Consider the following 16,721-nt stretch of genomic DNA (forward strand, 5'->3'; position numbering starts at 1 on the left):
TTATAAAGGGCTTTCAATACCAAAAAGAGAATTTTCTATTTGATACTGGAGTGATCAGGAAGTCGCTGGAGTTTATTGGGAGACAGGGTTAATAAGTCAGACCTGTGCTTCAGGAATGGACCAGAGTAGGAAGAGAATCACATCAGCAGGTTATTGCAATAGTCTAAGTGAGAGGAGATGAGGACCTCCTTCATGGTGGTAGCAGTATCAGGAGATAAGAGGCACATTCAAGATGTGATGCTGGCAGTGAGAGTGAGGGGTTGAGGAAAAGACCAAGTTTTCAAGTTGGGATGACAAGAGAAAAGTTTAGACAGTATGGTCCTTGGAAGTGCAGAGACGAGTATCTAATTTCTTCCCAAACATAAGAGAGAAAACAGGTGGCCCTGACAATAAAGAATAGTCACAACTAGAAAAAATGCCTGGAGACATGACATAGCTGCACCTCACATAGTTATGTTAGCCGCGAACTATGTTCTACATAAGATCCCTATACATGTCCACCTTTCACAAGGAGGGTATACTTATTTGTGGAGTAGTGTGCTCAAAGTTTACAGAAGAATGTTCTGTTGTTATTTTTATTACCATGATATTTCATTAAATGCCTTAGCTGACTAGTTAAAATGAAACACACTGGTAGGGGCTCATGTGCTATATATAGCTAAGGTTGGGTTCTAACCCATAAATGTGATTCCTAGGGTAGCTTTCTGTCAGAGTTCCTGGGTGATAAGAGTTCTGTGAGTCATGAACATTCACTCTCTCTCAAAATTATATTATTCAAGGGAAAATATTCTTCTTCATAAAATTCCAAACAAAGTTTCTATTGAAAATTGTAGGGGTGGCCAGATAGCACAGCGAGTAAGAGCACCGGCCCCAGAGCCAGGATGACCTGGGGATCGAATCCGGGCTCAGATACTTAGCACCCACCCAGAAACACCTGGCCGGGTAACCTTGAGCAAGTTACTTAACCCCAATTGCTTAGTGGTGGCCAGGTGGCTCAGTGAGTAAGAGCACTGGCTCCAGAGCCGGGATGACCTGGGATCGAATCCGGGCTCAGATACTTAGCACCCACCCAGAAACACCTGGCCGGGTAACCTTGAGCAAGTTACTTAACCCCAATTGCTTTAAAAAAAAAAAAAAGAAAGAAAAAGAAAATTGCAATGCCAGTGACCCTAGTGGGGACAAAGACTCCACAGAAGAAACTCTATTCTTCCATGTTATATTCAAAGGGGTCTTAACTTTTGAAAATGCCTTAAGAATCAAAATCATTATGTTTTGAAAATGTGTTGAGAGGACCAAAAATTCATATTTATAACTCATGCATACAAAAATTCTATTAGGTATAGTTCTCGCTGTTGGTCATATTCTTAATTTATGAAAAGTACTATTAGACATGATTAGTTAAAAACTGATACACTCATTTCTGATAATGATTTATTAGCCCCTAAAAGTCAATATTAAGTAGGAAAAAAGTCAAAACTAATACTAACTCGTAAGGGCAATGACCAAATTTGTCCCAAGTCTCAAAGGCTCAAACTTTAAATGTAGAAGTCACTTTTAAAATGTCACCTTAAAAACAACTCTCTTGTTTAACAGACAAGGTTTTGTCTATAAACCCAGAGAGGTTTAGCAATCTGCCTAAGATCACAGAGCTACACAGTATGTGATCTGAAATTAGGACCCATATCTCCTGCTTCCCAGTCCAGGGTTGTTTCTGTAGTGACATACTGACTCCATGAAAAAAAAAGTGACCTGGAAACTGACCTTCTTTCAAAACTCCAGGAGACACACAGCATCGGAAATGACAACATTCTTGTAAATTCATGGAAATCTGTGTGCAAATTACATTCATTTCAAGGCAGACTACAAATACTGCCCCCACATTCCCCCACCCACAGTGTAGATGTCAAGACGAAGCCACAAGGAAAGCAGAAGGCTTTGAAGCATGAATTGGGGACAAGGCCAAAAATAGCACTTTTGATCTCAAATCCAGCCTGGCACTCTAAACCTCTGATAAGAATTACAAAGCTAGGGATGTTCATTCTCGATGTTTACCTCTCTAGACTTGTTCCTTTCAAGAAACCACTAAATACAACTTTCTCTTTAATGTTTTCGGAAATATTTAAAGTGGACCCTGCTATTAAGATGATGTTACATAGTGAGTAGGTGACCAGTCCTGGAGTCAGGAAGACTTGGGCATAAAGGCTGTGTGATCCTCAACAATCCCTTTCACCAATCAATATAGACTTTTCAGGCTTTCTTACAAGGATGGCTCACAAAGCCAGGGAGGGGAGATTCAGAAATGGATGTTGTATGCAAACAGAAGATTGTGGACACTTTTTTTTTTTAAAGAAGAAAAGTGATTTCTATCCATCCCAGAATTGAGTCAACATTTATTAAACATTGTAATACACTGTAAGGCACTGTAATGAGTGCTGAGTAAACAGAGTTCCTGCCCTCAAAGAGCTCAGTCTCTACTACAAACACAGCATAAGGTAAGACTTAGAAAGTACTAGCTATTTGAGGGGTGAAGGAAAGTTTCAGGGAAGACATAGTCCCTGACCTAAACTTAGAGGAAAAAGATAAGATTCTAAAAGGTAATGTGGGAATTCCAGACACTGGGGATGACCTGTATAAATGTCTGAAGTCCAAAGACGGAACCCTGAGTTCAGAAAATAGTTAGCATCCCTGTTTGGTTGTAATATCTAGGGAATGAGGGAAGGCAGTATGAAATAAGGCTGGAAAGGGAGATCAGAACAAGATTACTGAGGCCTTAAGTGCAAGATGAGAAGCAGTTATGTGGCACAGTGGATAAAGCAGCAGGACAGACGTCAGGAAGACTCATCGTCATGACTTCAAAGTTGACTTCAGACACTAGCTGTGTGATGCTGGGCAAGTCACTTCACCCTGTTTGCCTCAGTTTCCTCATCTGTCAAATGAGACAGAAAAGGAAATGGCAAACTACTCCTGTATCTCTGCTAAGAAAACTCCAAATGGGGTCACAAAGAGATGGACACAACTGAAAAACAAGTAAACAACAGCAACAAAGTGCCAAGACAAGAAGGCTGTATTTTATCCCAGATATAATGAGAAGTCATTAAGGATTTCAGAGCAAAAGATGTCAGCCTGACTTCTGCCTTGGGAAGATTATTTTGGCAGCAGGGTGGAGAACAGATTACCCTAGGGAGATTGCTGACACACTCATCAGCCTGAAGCTAAAGGCTAACTGCTAACTTACATGATGTGCTGAGGTTATTTTTATATCTATTGAGTAGACAGACAGGACCTTTAAAAAAAACCCACAGATTTTTTTTTTTTAAATAGCTTTGGCCTTGCAGATACAAGCGTCTCTGGGATACCCAGAGAGGGGTGTTAGAATCAGCTGGATCTCACCAGCCCAATGTTAAATTTTCAGTTTGACCATTTCTACTTCAGAAATCTTCTAATGTTACAAATTAGGGTTTGGTTTATTATTTTGCTCATTATCTACACTTAAGAAACACAAATGCAGATTAAATATGTGTTGTGCCTACATTTTTTTTCAGAGAGCAGGTAGTTCTACATTTACCAGCACCACCGCCCCCAGGAGACCCTAGGTCACACTTTGAGAACTGCTGCTCTCAACAATAATTAAGATACCTAAACCAAAATCATTTTCAACACTATTCTAACAGCCTCTCTAAGGGAGGCAGTTGAAGTAACAGCGAAAAGTTCTCCAGTTTAAGGCTAAAAATTAATTCACATACATCTTGAGAAAAGCAGAATCTATTGGAAGAAGGCAGTTTGAAAGTCAGAAGATTAGAGTTGACTTTGGGGCTTGGTCACTGATCTACTGTCTTTAGCAAAAAATGACTGTGCATGGCCCCTTCTCCCAAAGATAAGACAAGTGTACCAATACTAAGAAGGAGAGTGGCTGTCTTGGGTGAACCCCTGAAATGTAACAGAAGAGTGGTGAGAAAACCCATGTGATGAATGACTGCATAGCACACCTTTCTAGAGCAGACTCAGCCTGAAAGAGGCAGGCATCCTAGAATATGGACCAGCTGCCCAGTCTATTCAAAACAGGTTTATGATCAATTTAAATAGGGATATGAGGACAAAGATTACACTTGTGATTTCACTGATACAAGGAATTTCCAAGTAAGGAAATTCCTTGTACCAACACAGACATGCACCCTCTGGGCAACCTAGAATCTCAGGGTAATGTAGAGCTGAGGTATCAAGGGGACAGAACCTGAACCGGATCAAAATGTAGTTGGAAAATATTTAATAAAATAAATAAATATACTTCAGACAAATAATACATAAAAATATAATAGAATGTTTGTGTATGTATGTGTATAATATTAAAATGTAGTTTTCTAAATCAATACCTGGCCTATAAGGATCCTTGTATACTGTTTCAAGGCCTTGTTTCTATTTGAATTTGACACCACTGGCTTAGAGACCTGAGAGGTGGAAGTGGTTCTGCCAGGATCATACCAGCCAAGGTGGACCAGAGAACATCCTGGGGACAGAGAGCTTTCTAGTCTCACCTGCTACCTCTTGATAACTTTAAACATTAATAGCAATCACTGCTCTATATCCCCACTCCCCACCCCCTTAATACATGGGGCTAAAAGTCATTCACAAAAAAACTTAATCTAGCATGTACCATGCCTCAAAATTGACAAAATCTCTCAGATTCTATGTTATAAAAAGACACGTTGAAACAACGCATTAAAAAATGCTTTTTGAAAGTCAGGTTTTAAGAAAATCTATAGGGTGAGGGAGGTGGGAGGGAGAGGAAAAGAATTTTTTTTTTTAATTCTGGGGGGAAACAAACAAACAAACAAAAACCCTTTTACTGTTCCAAGCCAAGTCAGTGACAATAGGTGATAATACTATGTGGCACGGGTATACTGCTTTAAGGTTTAAAAAGCACTTTACATAGGTTAGTTAGCTCATTTGAGCTTCATAAAAACCTGGGAGGTAGGTGTTATCATGACCCCCATTTTACAAATAAGGAAACTGAAGCTCATAAAGGCAAATGACTTGTCTGTGTACAAGCTACTGAGCAGCAATGCTACCTTCCCTAGGCACGCACATGAGAAAAACTCAACAACATGCAAGTATTAACTTAATTAAAAAATAAAAAAATATATACCTGCTTGTCTTCTAGGGAATCAGGCTCCCCTTTGCTAGAATCAGAGCTGGCATCCTCATCAGAGCTGTTGATTGCCTCTTCCTCATCGGAGGGAAGGTCACCCAACGTGAGGTCCAGGTCACTCTGATCTTCATGGGAAGACCTAGAAACAAAGTAATGGAGAGCAGCATTAATTGCTTCGTAAGACACAATAAGGCATTGACCCTGGCATTTCACTAACATAGGGAAGGTCAGCAAATTCTCTGAACCTTAACAGTCTTACTTACAGACACTTGCCTAGAAAAGTTAAGTGATTTACCCAAGGTCACATGGTCCTTGTCAGAGGTCTGACTAAAGAATTGGAGAATTCAATACTTCCTGGCTTTGGGGCTAGCATTCTAACCATTACACCATGCTGTTTTGTAGGTTAGACAGAAGTAGGATGTACTTCAGTCAGTCACCAAACCTTTATTAAGCACCAGGTACTATGTTAGTGCTGAAGGCATGAAGAAAGGGTAAAAAAAAAAAAAGTCCCTCCCTTTAAGGGGTTCACAATATAATGTGGGTGAAAACACGAAAACGAGACACATACTAAATACATAGAGTACAAATTGGAGTTAATTTCAGAGGGAAGGCATCAGCATTAAGAAGGACTGGGAAGTCAAGGAATCAGGGAGGTGGAGAGTCACGAGGGACATTAGGGAGAGCCAATGAAGATGCAGGAAGATTGGAGATAGAGTAAATCACCTCCAACTGTCTGAGGAAAAGGAAGGAGGCCAGTATCATCAGACAGAAGAGCACACAGAGGGAAGGAAGGTACTGTCTGTCCTTCCTTTTAGAAGAAGATCAGCGACACCCATGGGTGATGTCTTGACTCCAAAGTAAGGTATAAGAAAGAAGACTGGAAAGGTAGGAAAGAGACAGGTTATGAAATACGTTAAATGCCAGAAGATTTTCATATTTGATACTGAAGAAAATAGGGAACTACTGTCATTTATTGAGTAAGAGGGGGAGTGTTATATGTTCAGACAGATACTTAAAAAGAATCTCATTGATAGTTAAGTGAAGAAAAGACTTGCAAAGGAGGAATCCGCAGAATTGTGTCCAAGAAGACACAACCAAGAGGGCTGTAAGCCTGAGTGACTGAAAGGATGGTGACTTTCTCAACAGAAAAGTAAGGAAGGGGAGAGATTTTGGGAGGAAAGATATTTCAGCTGTATACATGTTGAGTTTCAGAAGTCTAAGAGACATCCATTTTGAGAGGTCCCATAGAAAGGTAGAGACTTGTTTTCAGGAGAGAGTTTAGGGCTGGACAAACAGATCTTGGATCCACCTAAGAGCTGATGAGATTACTAAGTCAAACAGTAGAAAGAAGAAGAGAAGAGAGTCCAGGACAGGGCCCTGAGGAGTATTCATAGCTATGAGGTTAATGAATGAAGATGGGTCAAAGGAGAATGAGGAGTCTGAGAGTTAGGGAGAGAATCTGGAGAGTACAAAGTCACTAAAAACTTAAGGGAGGAGAGTTTCAAGGAGAAGAAGGTGACAGATAGTGTCAACTGTGGCAGCAAAGTCAGGAAAAATGAGAATTAAGCACTTAGTTTAGCAACTGGTAACTTGGGAGAAAAAGCCCTTTCAGTTGAATGATAAGGTTGGAAGACAGACTGTAGATAATTAAGAAGACAGTAGGAGGAATGGAAATAGAGGCTTTAATTGTAGACAGTCTTTTCAAGGAGTTTGGCCCAGGAGGGTTTTTTGAAGACAGGGGAGATATGAGCTTGTTTGTAGACAGCAGGGAAGCAGCCAGCAGACAAGAAGAATGTGAAGATTGGTAAAAGAGAAATAACATTAATAATGATGATGATGATGATAGCTAACATTTATGTGGTACCTACTATGTGCCCAGCACTGTTAACTACTTCTCATTTCATCCTGTGAGGTCATTGTGGGACACAGGAGCTTGGACAGTATGGGCATAGAAACGCATCTTGTCTGACAATGGTCTCCATTTTTTCAGTGAAATATGAGGCAATGTTATGGGAGTAGGGAGAACTAGGAAACTTTAAGGAAAGATGAAAACATATGAAAAGACTCTGTGATGAACAGGACAGTAAATTAATTAAAGAGATGTAAAAGGACTGCCTTGCTGCAGCAAGTTCCCATTTGAGATTTTTTAAAATAACATTTTATATAAATTTTTTTTTTTGCTTTTTGGAGGGCAATTGGGGTTAAGTGACTTGCCCAAGGTCACACTGCTAATTTTTGTGTTAAGTGTCTGAGGCCAGATCTGAACCCAGGTCCTCCTGACTCCAGGGGCAGTGCTCTATTCACTTCGCCACCTAGCTGCCCCACATTTTATATAATTTTAATAATATTTTATTTTTCCCAATTCCAGTTAAGATTGTTTAACATGAATTTGTAGTAGACAAATTGGTTATATTGTGTCATTATTTTCTCCATCTCTATTCAGCAACATAAGAATAGGAGGGAAGGTAGTGAATGGTGGGACTTAGGTTGGGGCTTGGCACAGAATAAGATGTCACATGACAAGAGGCAAGGGATTTTAGTATAGTATAGGGTTGAATGGGTTCATCAATGGTTCAAGATGGGGAAGTTTGCTCTGGAACCCAACTCTTTTATATCTTAGCAGTAGCTTTTTATATAGTTCTGTCCCAAGTCCTCTTTTTATTTACCAGGCCAGTCTAGACTGCTCTGGTCCCAGAAAATCTCTGGGAATGGTGCCAATTCCTTTCTAAGCAAAGACAGGTAAAGGAATGGGAAAACAGTCCTTAAAACTTGCTTTAAGCCACCAGATAGATTATTAGGCTTTATATCATTAAACCACAGCAGATTTCTGTCTAGACTTATTCTACTAACCTCAACCTTTCACTGAATTTAACTTCTTGGTCACCAAAACAATGCCCTTTTCAGGATTGTTAAGATCCAATAAGATAAAGGCATAGGCAGACAGCTGGGGCAGAGGCCGAGAAAGAAAGGGTTAAAAAAAATAGGTTGATGTTGGATTGCCTCAGAAGGCCTTGCAGATAACAGGAGAATGAATGCAGATGTTCTTTACATTGGGGCTTTGTCAGGAATCTGTTAATCACAGGCCAATTGTATCTGGGAAAAGGTCCCCAGATAATGAGGAAGGAAAAAAGATAATGGATTTAGGGATGGGGGAATACACACACACACACACACATACACATACATACACACATATATCTCATACAGGTAAGCCTGCTAATTATCCTCTTATCAAGCCCCATCCCCCTTAGCTGAAAGAGTTAGCATCTGGGGGGGGGGGGTGTCCTCAGGGGAGGGAGTTAACAGTAAATGCTACAAGGAAGGAACTAAGGCTTTCAGTTCTAACACAGAGGGGAATATACCAATTCAGTGCAGCAATAGCACTATCCTGGTGCCATCTACCAAAACCAACTTTTATTTGAGTGTCAAAAATTCTAAGATGCAGGTCAGACCATAATGTTCTCTGGATCAAAAATCTTCCATGGTTTCCAATGCTTCTAGAAGAGAGGTTCTTAACTTAGGGTTCAGAGATAACTCCTGTGGATAGATCTGCAGAGCAGAGACTGTTTCTGCCTTTTTTGGGGGAGGGGGTATCCCCATTACTTAGCACTGGGCCTGACACATAGTAGGTACTTAATAAATGATTGCTGATTTATCTGTGAAGTTGGATAAAGAAAATTATGCATGTCTTTCTTTTACTTCTGTTTTCACTAACGCATGAATGAATTTAGCATTTTTTCTTTGTTAAACCTAAACAATATACAAATGATTGGGGTTGGGGTTTGTCTAGCTGTCACTAGACACCAAAGGGGTCTACAACACAAACAAGGTTAAGAACCCCTTGCCCTGCTCTAAGACAAAATATTAACTCTTTGGCCTGGGACAGAAAGCCTTAGCAGACTCACTGTCTTTTCCACACACCAAACTGCAATGCACCAATCTCATAATGTTAACTCAAGCCCGTGGCTTTGCCTCATGAAAAAAAAAAAACCCAATCTAAATAGATCAGAGCTGGAAAGAACCTCATAGTTCCTTTTCCTTTTAAAGTTGATAAAATTAAGTGGGGGGGGAGGGAAAAGGGGGGCAGGGAAGTAGGTGGTACAGTAGATAAGGGCACCAGGCCTGGGGTAAGGAAGACTTAGAGTAAAAATCTGGCCTCAGAAACTACCTAGTCTAGCTGAGTGACCCTGGGCAAGTGACTTGCCCTCTCTTTGCTTCAGTTTCCTCATCTATAAAGAAGGGTAATAGCACCTACTTCCCAGGGTGGTTATGAGGACAAAATGAGATAATAATTCTGAAACACTTAGTATAGTGCCTGGCACATAGCAAGTGCTGTTTAAATATTAGCTGATGTTATTGTTATCATTATTATTGTTAAGTGATTGCCAAGGTCACACAGGCAGTAACTGGCAGAGCCAATATTAGAATCCAAATCCTCTGACTCCAAATCCATCATCCTTTCCACCATGCATCTGATATGTCCCTAAATGGGATGTAAGCTCCTTAAGAGTCCAGATGGGAAGGAAGAAAAGACAGGGAGGGGAGGAGAAAAGTTAGGAAGACAGGAGAGGGGAGAGGGGAGAAGAGGAAGGGAGGAAGAGGGAGAAGAAAGGAGGAAAAGGGGGAGAAGGAGAGAGGAGACTGGGAAAAGGGGATGGGGAGAGAAAAAAAGAGAAATGGCAGTTCTTTTCAGTTTATTTTAATTAATAATTTTTTAAAAATTAATTTAATTTAATTGGGATGATTACACTCCATTTTATGTGAGGGGAATTCCACAGGAATGTTCCTGAAGAGGAAAAGAGCTATTTGTAGCTTTGGTTGCAAAGATTAAGGAACAAAGTTCCCCTAGCGACTAGCTTCCTTTTTACCATCTTCGATCATCTAAGGATATCCAGAGAAAAGACCAGAAAGGAAGAAAGGCAGAGGTTGGGGGGAGGGGAGTAGGAGGGAATGGGTGGGTACAAACCAGCCTTGACTGTCAACTGTACAGGAAAGCAGCAAGCCCTCAAAACAGAAGGTGCTCAAGAAATCTATCTGAATTTTTGGAGAAAGCAGAGTCAAAATGGAAAGGGCACCAACTCCAGAATCAGAGAACACTGGGTTCAAATTCTGCCACAGATGCTTCCTATATCTGTGTGATCTTGGGCAAGTCACTTCATTTCACGGGGGCTCAGTTTCTTCCATCTGTAAAATGGATTAGATGGTCTCCGAAGTCCCTTCTAGTTCTCAACCTATGTTCCCATGACCCAATTTCCCTTGGTGACTCAAGATGATGTCTGGCTTACTATTCTTGTTCCAAGCTATTATATATCAGTTACTCTGAGTAAAAATCACTGGAAGAATATCTACCAAAAAAAAATTCTTAAACAAGGGGCCCCAAACTTGACTTTTGTTTTACTATTTTGGTAAATTTATTTCAATAGAGGTTTTCCTTGTAATGTAGGTTTTCTTTGTAATGATCTGAATTTTATTATATGCATTTAAAATCAAGATTCAGAGAAGGGTTGTTAAGAGGCTGTCTGTCAAAAGGAGTCCAGGTCCAGAAGTCCTTGCAAGGATGCAGCCCTGATCACAGTCGGGTTCTGATTATCTACTCATCAGAACCCTGATGTGTCTTCAAGAGTCAAGCCTGCCAACCAGCTGCCCCATCGCCACGTGGGACCAAGGTTTCCAATGAGGGTGCTGCATGAACCCCTGCTGCCACAGGCCGAGGTTGCTCAGTGCTCAGCTGTCCGGCTGTCATGAACACGGGCTTCTCCAAGAGACAGAGGGTTTGAATAGGGCAGCTTCCCGATGGCAAGGTGCCCTCCCAAGCAGGTGGGCCAGGCAAGGCGGGCTGGCCTCTCCACTCTGGCCAGATGCTCTGCCTCACAGAGCCCAGCCAGGGGCGCAACCCAGCTGGGTAGCATTATCCCCAGATTTGCATCAGTAAAACTAACTGAGAGCTCAATTCACAGATAGCTCAGCCCCTTATCTAGAGGGATACAAAGGCATTACATGGGGAAAAAGGGATATGTAGCTAATCTCTACTTCCAGCCTCTTTTTAAAGAGATTTTCACAAAGTTAAATTCGTATCTGCTTTAGATTGTCTTGAGTATAAATTTGGAGTCCTAAATATAAAATGATTCAATATTTAAAAAGAAAGAATACAAAGAAACATTAGGATTATTGTCTAAAAAGGACACACTACCATCCTGAGAGCAGCAGACACTGAATCCCACCCTGATTAGGGGCAAAGCAAGAGGAAAAGAGATTAAATTATACCAGAAACCACATGTTTAAACAAAAATTAAATTAAATAATAATTTTTAAAAGAGCAACATCTTTCTTTCTTTCTTTTTTTTTTTTTTTTATAAGCAATCAGGGTTAAGTAACTTGCTCAAGGTTACACGGCCAGTTATTTCTGGGTGTGGTGCTAAGTGTCTGAGCCCGGGATTCGATCTCCAGGTCATTCCAACACTGGAGCTGGTGCTCTTACTCGCTGTGCTACCTGGCCACCCCAAGAGCAACATCTTTCTAAAATTGATGATATCATGCAAACCAAAAGAGATTCTTCCCCCTGCCCATGACATTTTTTAAAAAATGAGTAAGATCCCCATGTCTGCCAGAAGAGAGAAGCCAGTCTATGCCTTTATGAAGGACAATAGGCATTGTACCTCCTATAGGCTAAGTAATGGCAAACAGGAAGGTTTAGTGAGTGGTTCAAAAGCTGGCACGTAAGCCAGAAAGCTTTAATTTCTGACTCTAACCCACACTGGCTGTGTGACTCTGGGGGTGGTACTTAATCTGTTAGTGCTGTAGAAAACTCTCAGAATCTAAGTCTGGAGGTAGCTGGTGGTGCAATGGTTAGAGTATTGGACCTGGTGTAGGGAAGTCCTGAGTTCAAATCTAACCCCAGACACTTACTTGTTATTCACGCCTTTTGGGAAGTCACCTGTTGACCCCTTCTCTGAATCTTGTTTTTAAATGCATATAATAAAATCTAGATCATTACAAAGAAAACTTACCCTACTGAAATACATTTACCAAAATGATAAAATAAAAGGCAAGTTCTGGGACCCCCAGTTAAGAATTCCTTAACACATTCAGGGGCTTAATTAATTATAACACCTAGAAGGTTTTAACAAAACTAGTGACCCATGCCAGAGACCTCCTCAAGTAGCTGAGGAAAAAAGGATAATGGGAACATAGGTTGGGGAAGGTACTTAAGAGGAAATCTAATCCACTTTGCTTGCTTTCCTTCATAGAGTTTGGTTTTTTTTCTTTACTCATTTTTTAAATAAGAAAAGGCTGAGTGGAGAACAGAGAGGAAAGGCATATTCAGAAAAGACCATGATTCACACACACACACTTTTTAAAGGAAAAGAAAAAACAGTAGATTTCAGGCAATAGTGAAAGTGAAACAATGAATGAGGTAGCCTGGTATTGTGGTTACAGAGCTAGTCTCAAGAATCAGGAAGACCATCTGAGATCAAATCTCTCCTTTTCACAATCAGCCCCAATTCATTAGGAGCAGCTCAGCAGAGAAGCCAGACAGAACATTAGACCCGAAGTCAGGAAGATCTAAGTTCATATCCTACCTCAGACACTTACTACCTACCTGTGTGACCCTGGGCCAATCACTTAACTTCTATTTGTCTGTTTCCTCATCTGTAAAATGGGGATGACAATAGCACCTACCTCCCAGGTCGCTGTGAGGCTCAAATACGATAATAATCATAAAATGCTCAGCACAGTGCCTGGCACATAGTAGGCACTATATAAATGTTAGTTGTACTTATTATGATGATGATGGTATTACCTTCCAATGCCCCTGGCAAATCTCTGAGAGTCTAGATTAGGTTATACAGAAAACTCTCTTTGGTAAAGGGAGTTTTCTCTTCTGAGAATTCCCTATGCCAATGAAATCACAATTTCTATTCAGAATGTATGTATGTTTGTGTGTGTATGTATATGTAAATGTATGTATGTATGTATCCAAACAGATGTCCTTCAAAATAGTCTCCTCAGGACAGTATGGTGCCAAAAAGGCAATTCTATAGTCACTTTAAAGTTTCTAAATGACTTCCACGTGTCTGATTCTACATTTAGATAGAGAACGTTTGAAATCTTCACTTTAGATTCTACATTTAGATAGAGAATGTTTGAAATCTTCACTTTAGATTTTATCTCATTTTTACAATAAAGGAATAAAGGGAGGTTCTATGAAGTGATTTGCCCAGGGTCCCACAGCTAATCTGCTGGCAGAGCTCAGATCGAATTTGGTCTATTTCTAGAGTTGGGTCAAGCCCACCAGCACATTTAATGAGTACCAGGCAATGTGCTGAGTGCTGGACACACAAAGAAAGCCACCAGTGGGCCCTGCCCTCAAGGAGCTAGGAATGTGAACTCTGAACCTGAAGGTTTATTGAACCTGGGCTAAGACAGTCTCTTCCCCAAGCCTTCCCTGGTGGAGCTCCAAGGCATTCAGAGCAGCCGGCAACATCCCCCTTCTCTACAGTCTGCCAGGATGCCCCCTAAGTCAGACAGCACCAAGCACGTTCTTGGGAGAGGGGGAGGGGTGGTCCAGGACCATGTGCTCAAAGTGTTGCCCTTTCCTGTTCCCCCAAGGAGTCTAGTCACTTTTCCTTTCTACTCTGTGATCTTAAGATTCTGAGAAAGTTAAAAATAACTTTTCTTCCTGCCATAAAACAGGATCACAGATTTAAAGGTAGAAGGGATCTTAGATATATCTAGTCCAACCCATTCACTCTACAAGTCAAGTCAATATGTACTTATTAGTTGTCTACTGTGTGCCAAGCACTGTGTAAAGTGATAGGTATACAAATACAAGTCAAAAGAAATTCCTCTGGTGCCTTCTAGATGCAGACAGTCTAATGGGAAAGATATCCCGAAGAAGAGGGTTGGAAATGGGGGCAGGGTGTGGAGGGACAGAGTATGGTGGTAAAGCCCCAGAGAAGGAGGGCTGACAAGTCTGGACTCTTCCTCAAAATGAAGGTTTAGGGGAGAACTCATAAACTGGAGTTTTAGAGGAGGAGGAGGAGGTCACAGGGGCAGAGGGGGAAAGTAGCTGAGACATGGGAGTAAAGTCTGGCCAGGGAAGAAAGACTGTTCTACTGAGGTGGAAAGCCCGGACACAACAGGTTGCCTTCCCTAAGTCTCACAGTAGAAGAGCCAGGATTTGAACCCAGGGTCTTGGACTCCAAATCTACTGTGCCACCATGTAGACCGGTGAAGGTTTGGGGTCTAGCAAAGAGATATTTACAGAATGCTGACTTAGGAAGACTAATATTGCTGCTATAAGTAGGATGTGGAAAAGGAAATGGCAAACCACTCCAGTATCTTTGCCAAGAAAACCCCATGGAAAAACTCCACGGAGTCACAGAGTCGGATATGAATGAACAATAATGAAATTGGTAGGATGAAGAGGGATTAAAAGAATATACTGCATCACATCATATATTACTATACTACTATATTACTATCATTACATACATTACTATGATGTCATGTCATAGCATATATTATGTTATACTATACCATATATTATGGAATGGAATATTAGAAGGATAGAAGTAGGGGAGGTATAAAGACTAATGAGAGTAGGAATACTTAACCTGGAATCCTTAAATTTTAAAAAATATTTTGATCAGTAATCCTATGTATTTTATTTCATGCATCTGAAAACATTACCCTGAGAGGGGAGTCCACAGGCTTCATTAGACTGTCAAAGGGTTGTTCATGTCACAAAAAGGGTAGAGAAGTCCTGAGTTAGTAATTACTGTAACATTTTGAGACAGAGGTGATAAGGGCCTTGTGGTAGAGGTGAGAAGAACACAAAGGAAGGGACAGATGTAAAAAATGGGAACCCTGGAGTTCCTCACATTTCCTTAGAGAAAGGATAACCCTTTGAACAAGGTTAGCTGTTAGATAACAGGCCCTGGGTACCACCTCTTTGAGATCAAACTAAGGCCTCACAAATTCAGTTCATCTCCCTGGGCAACACTCTTGACCTTGTCCTTGAGGATGGTGACATGGCAAGTCAAGAATCAAAGATGGAACTTGAAACCAAAGGATCTTTCGACAAGGACATGGCTCGTTTCCATTAGTCCAAGGTACCACTGATAAGTTAATTTTCAAGGTCAAAGCCCAGAGAAGAGGGAATTGAAGATCACCTCTAGAAAGTCCTTTTAGTTTCAGGGTTCCACAAATGAAAGAGAAGGAAGGAAATATCAACATGATTTTCCTAAGCAGAACAGTCCAACACCTTTCAAAGCGAAGTAATATCTGTCTCCTGAAACAAAATCAATGATGGAACCATGGTCTCTTAACTTTGGTGAGTCACTTAACTTTTCAGAGCTTTCTTTTCTCAATTCTCTATTAGTTCCCACCCTTAGGGAGATAACACCCTGATGTTGTCCGTCTCTGATGGAAGGTCAAAGCAACAGGATGTGCTGCTTCCTCCACCTCTTCCGGCCTGGTCAATGCCTAACCTGATAGGCAGAATGAAAGGAAGGCACATGGTCAAGCCAAGAAAGCAGGCCCAAGTTGATTCTGTAATTCCCAGTGGTCACTTTTCCAAAATAAATATCTCCCTGGAAAATTCTTGTGGCCAACAAGATGCTACTACCTGCAATATGTCCCTTTCCTTGAATAATAATGGGCCACTAAATTCCTTTTCCAGGTAGAGATGCTATGCCTAGGATGACCAGATCATCCTCGTTTTTTTTTTTGGTCCCATTTCTCCAAGCTTTAAGAGATTAAAAAAAAACAACAACACTTTCTGAACAGAGGAGTAAGCATGCAAATAACAAAACATCCTCACATCCCCCTTATAAATTAGTTGATGGGAGTCTCTTATCAATATCCCAAGGGGCCTTTTAGAGGCAGAAACTCTGCAAGAAAAAGTCAAAAGATGGAATGGGCAGGTGGAAGTTAATGTTGAAAACTAAAAAAAAAAAAAAAAAAAGAAGGGAAAGGGGGAAAAGGGGGGGGGGGGGGGAGGAGGAGAAGAGAGAGAGAGAGAGAGAGAGAGAGAGAGAGAGAGAAGGGCTTTCTAGATCAATGGAATCATATTTGAATAAAAAAGCAAGGGCCAACAAGGTGACATGATATCAAGTTAGAAATGGAGTTTCAAAGAAGTTCTAACTTGGACTCCCTCCCTCATATACTCACTAGCTGTGTGACCCTGGGTGAGTCACTCAACCTCTGTTTGCCTTAATCCACTGGAAAAGGAAATGGCAAATCACTCCAGTATTTTTGCCAAGAAAATCCCATGGACTATACTGGTAGGATTTGTTTCACAGGTTCATGTAGAGTTGGACACAACTGAACAACAACAAAAATTTAAAACAACAACAACATACTTCTAGAAAGGCTAGATGTGCTGTTTTTCTTTCAATTGGAAATCTGACCCTTTTATTTTTGCCAGGGATTTCACTCTAGGATCATCGAGCAAACACTCTATTGTTTTTAATTTCTCTCAAACTTATGTGAACAAAGAGGTTCGTCCCAGACCCTATATGGGTAATTTGTTTTCATTCTCTCCTACAAGTTCTAAGTAGCAAAGACTTTT

The 16,721-nt window shown here is 40.8% G+C and overlaps 1 protein-coding gene across 1 annotated transcript in view; it reads right to left on the bottom strand.

Annotated features, from left to right (window-relative positions):
- The window catches only part of FGD6 (FYVE, RhoGEF and PH domain containing 6), a 180,385-nt gene that overhangs the window by 102,883 nt on the left and 60,781 nt on the right, over positions 1–16,721 (bottom strand). Inside the window, exon 3 of the mRNA XM_069095179.1 lies at positions 5,144–5,285. Within this exon, the coding sequence (XP_068951280.1) occupies positions 5,144–5,285 (142 nt within the window). The remainder of the gene's footprint in view (positions 1–5,143; positions 5,286–16,721) is intronic.

The sequence above is a fragment of the Petaurus breviceps genome, unplaced genomic scaffold (genome assembly GCF_028583685.1).
Source record: "Petaurus breviceps papuanus isolate PSGF00001 unplaced genomic scaffold, PetGlider_PUasm1.0 225, whole genome shotgun sequence".
NCBI lineage: Eukaryota > Metazoa > Chordata > Mammalia > Diprotodontia > Petauridae > Petaurus > Petaurus breviceps.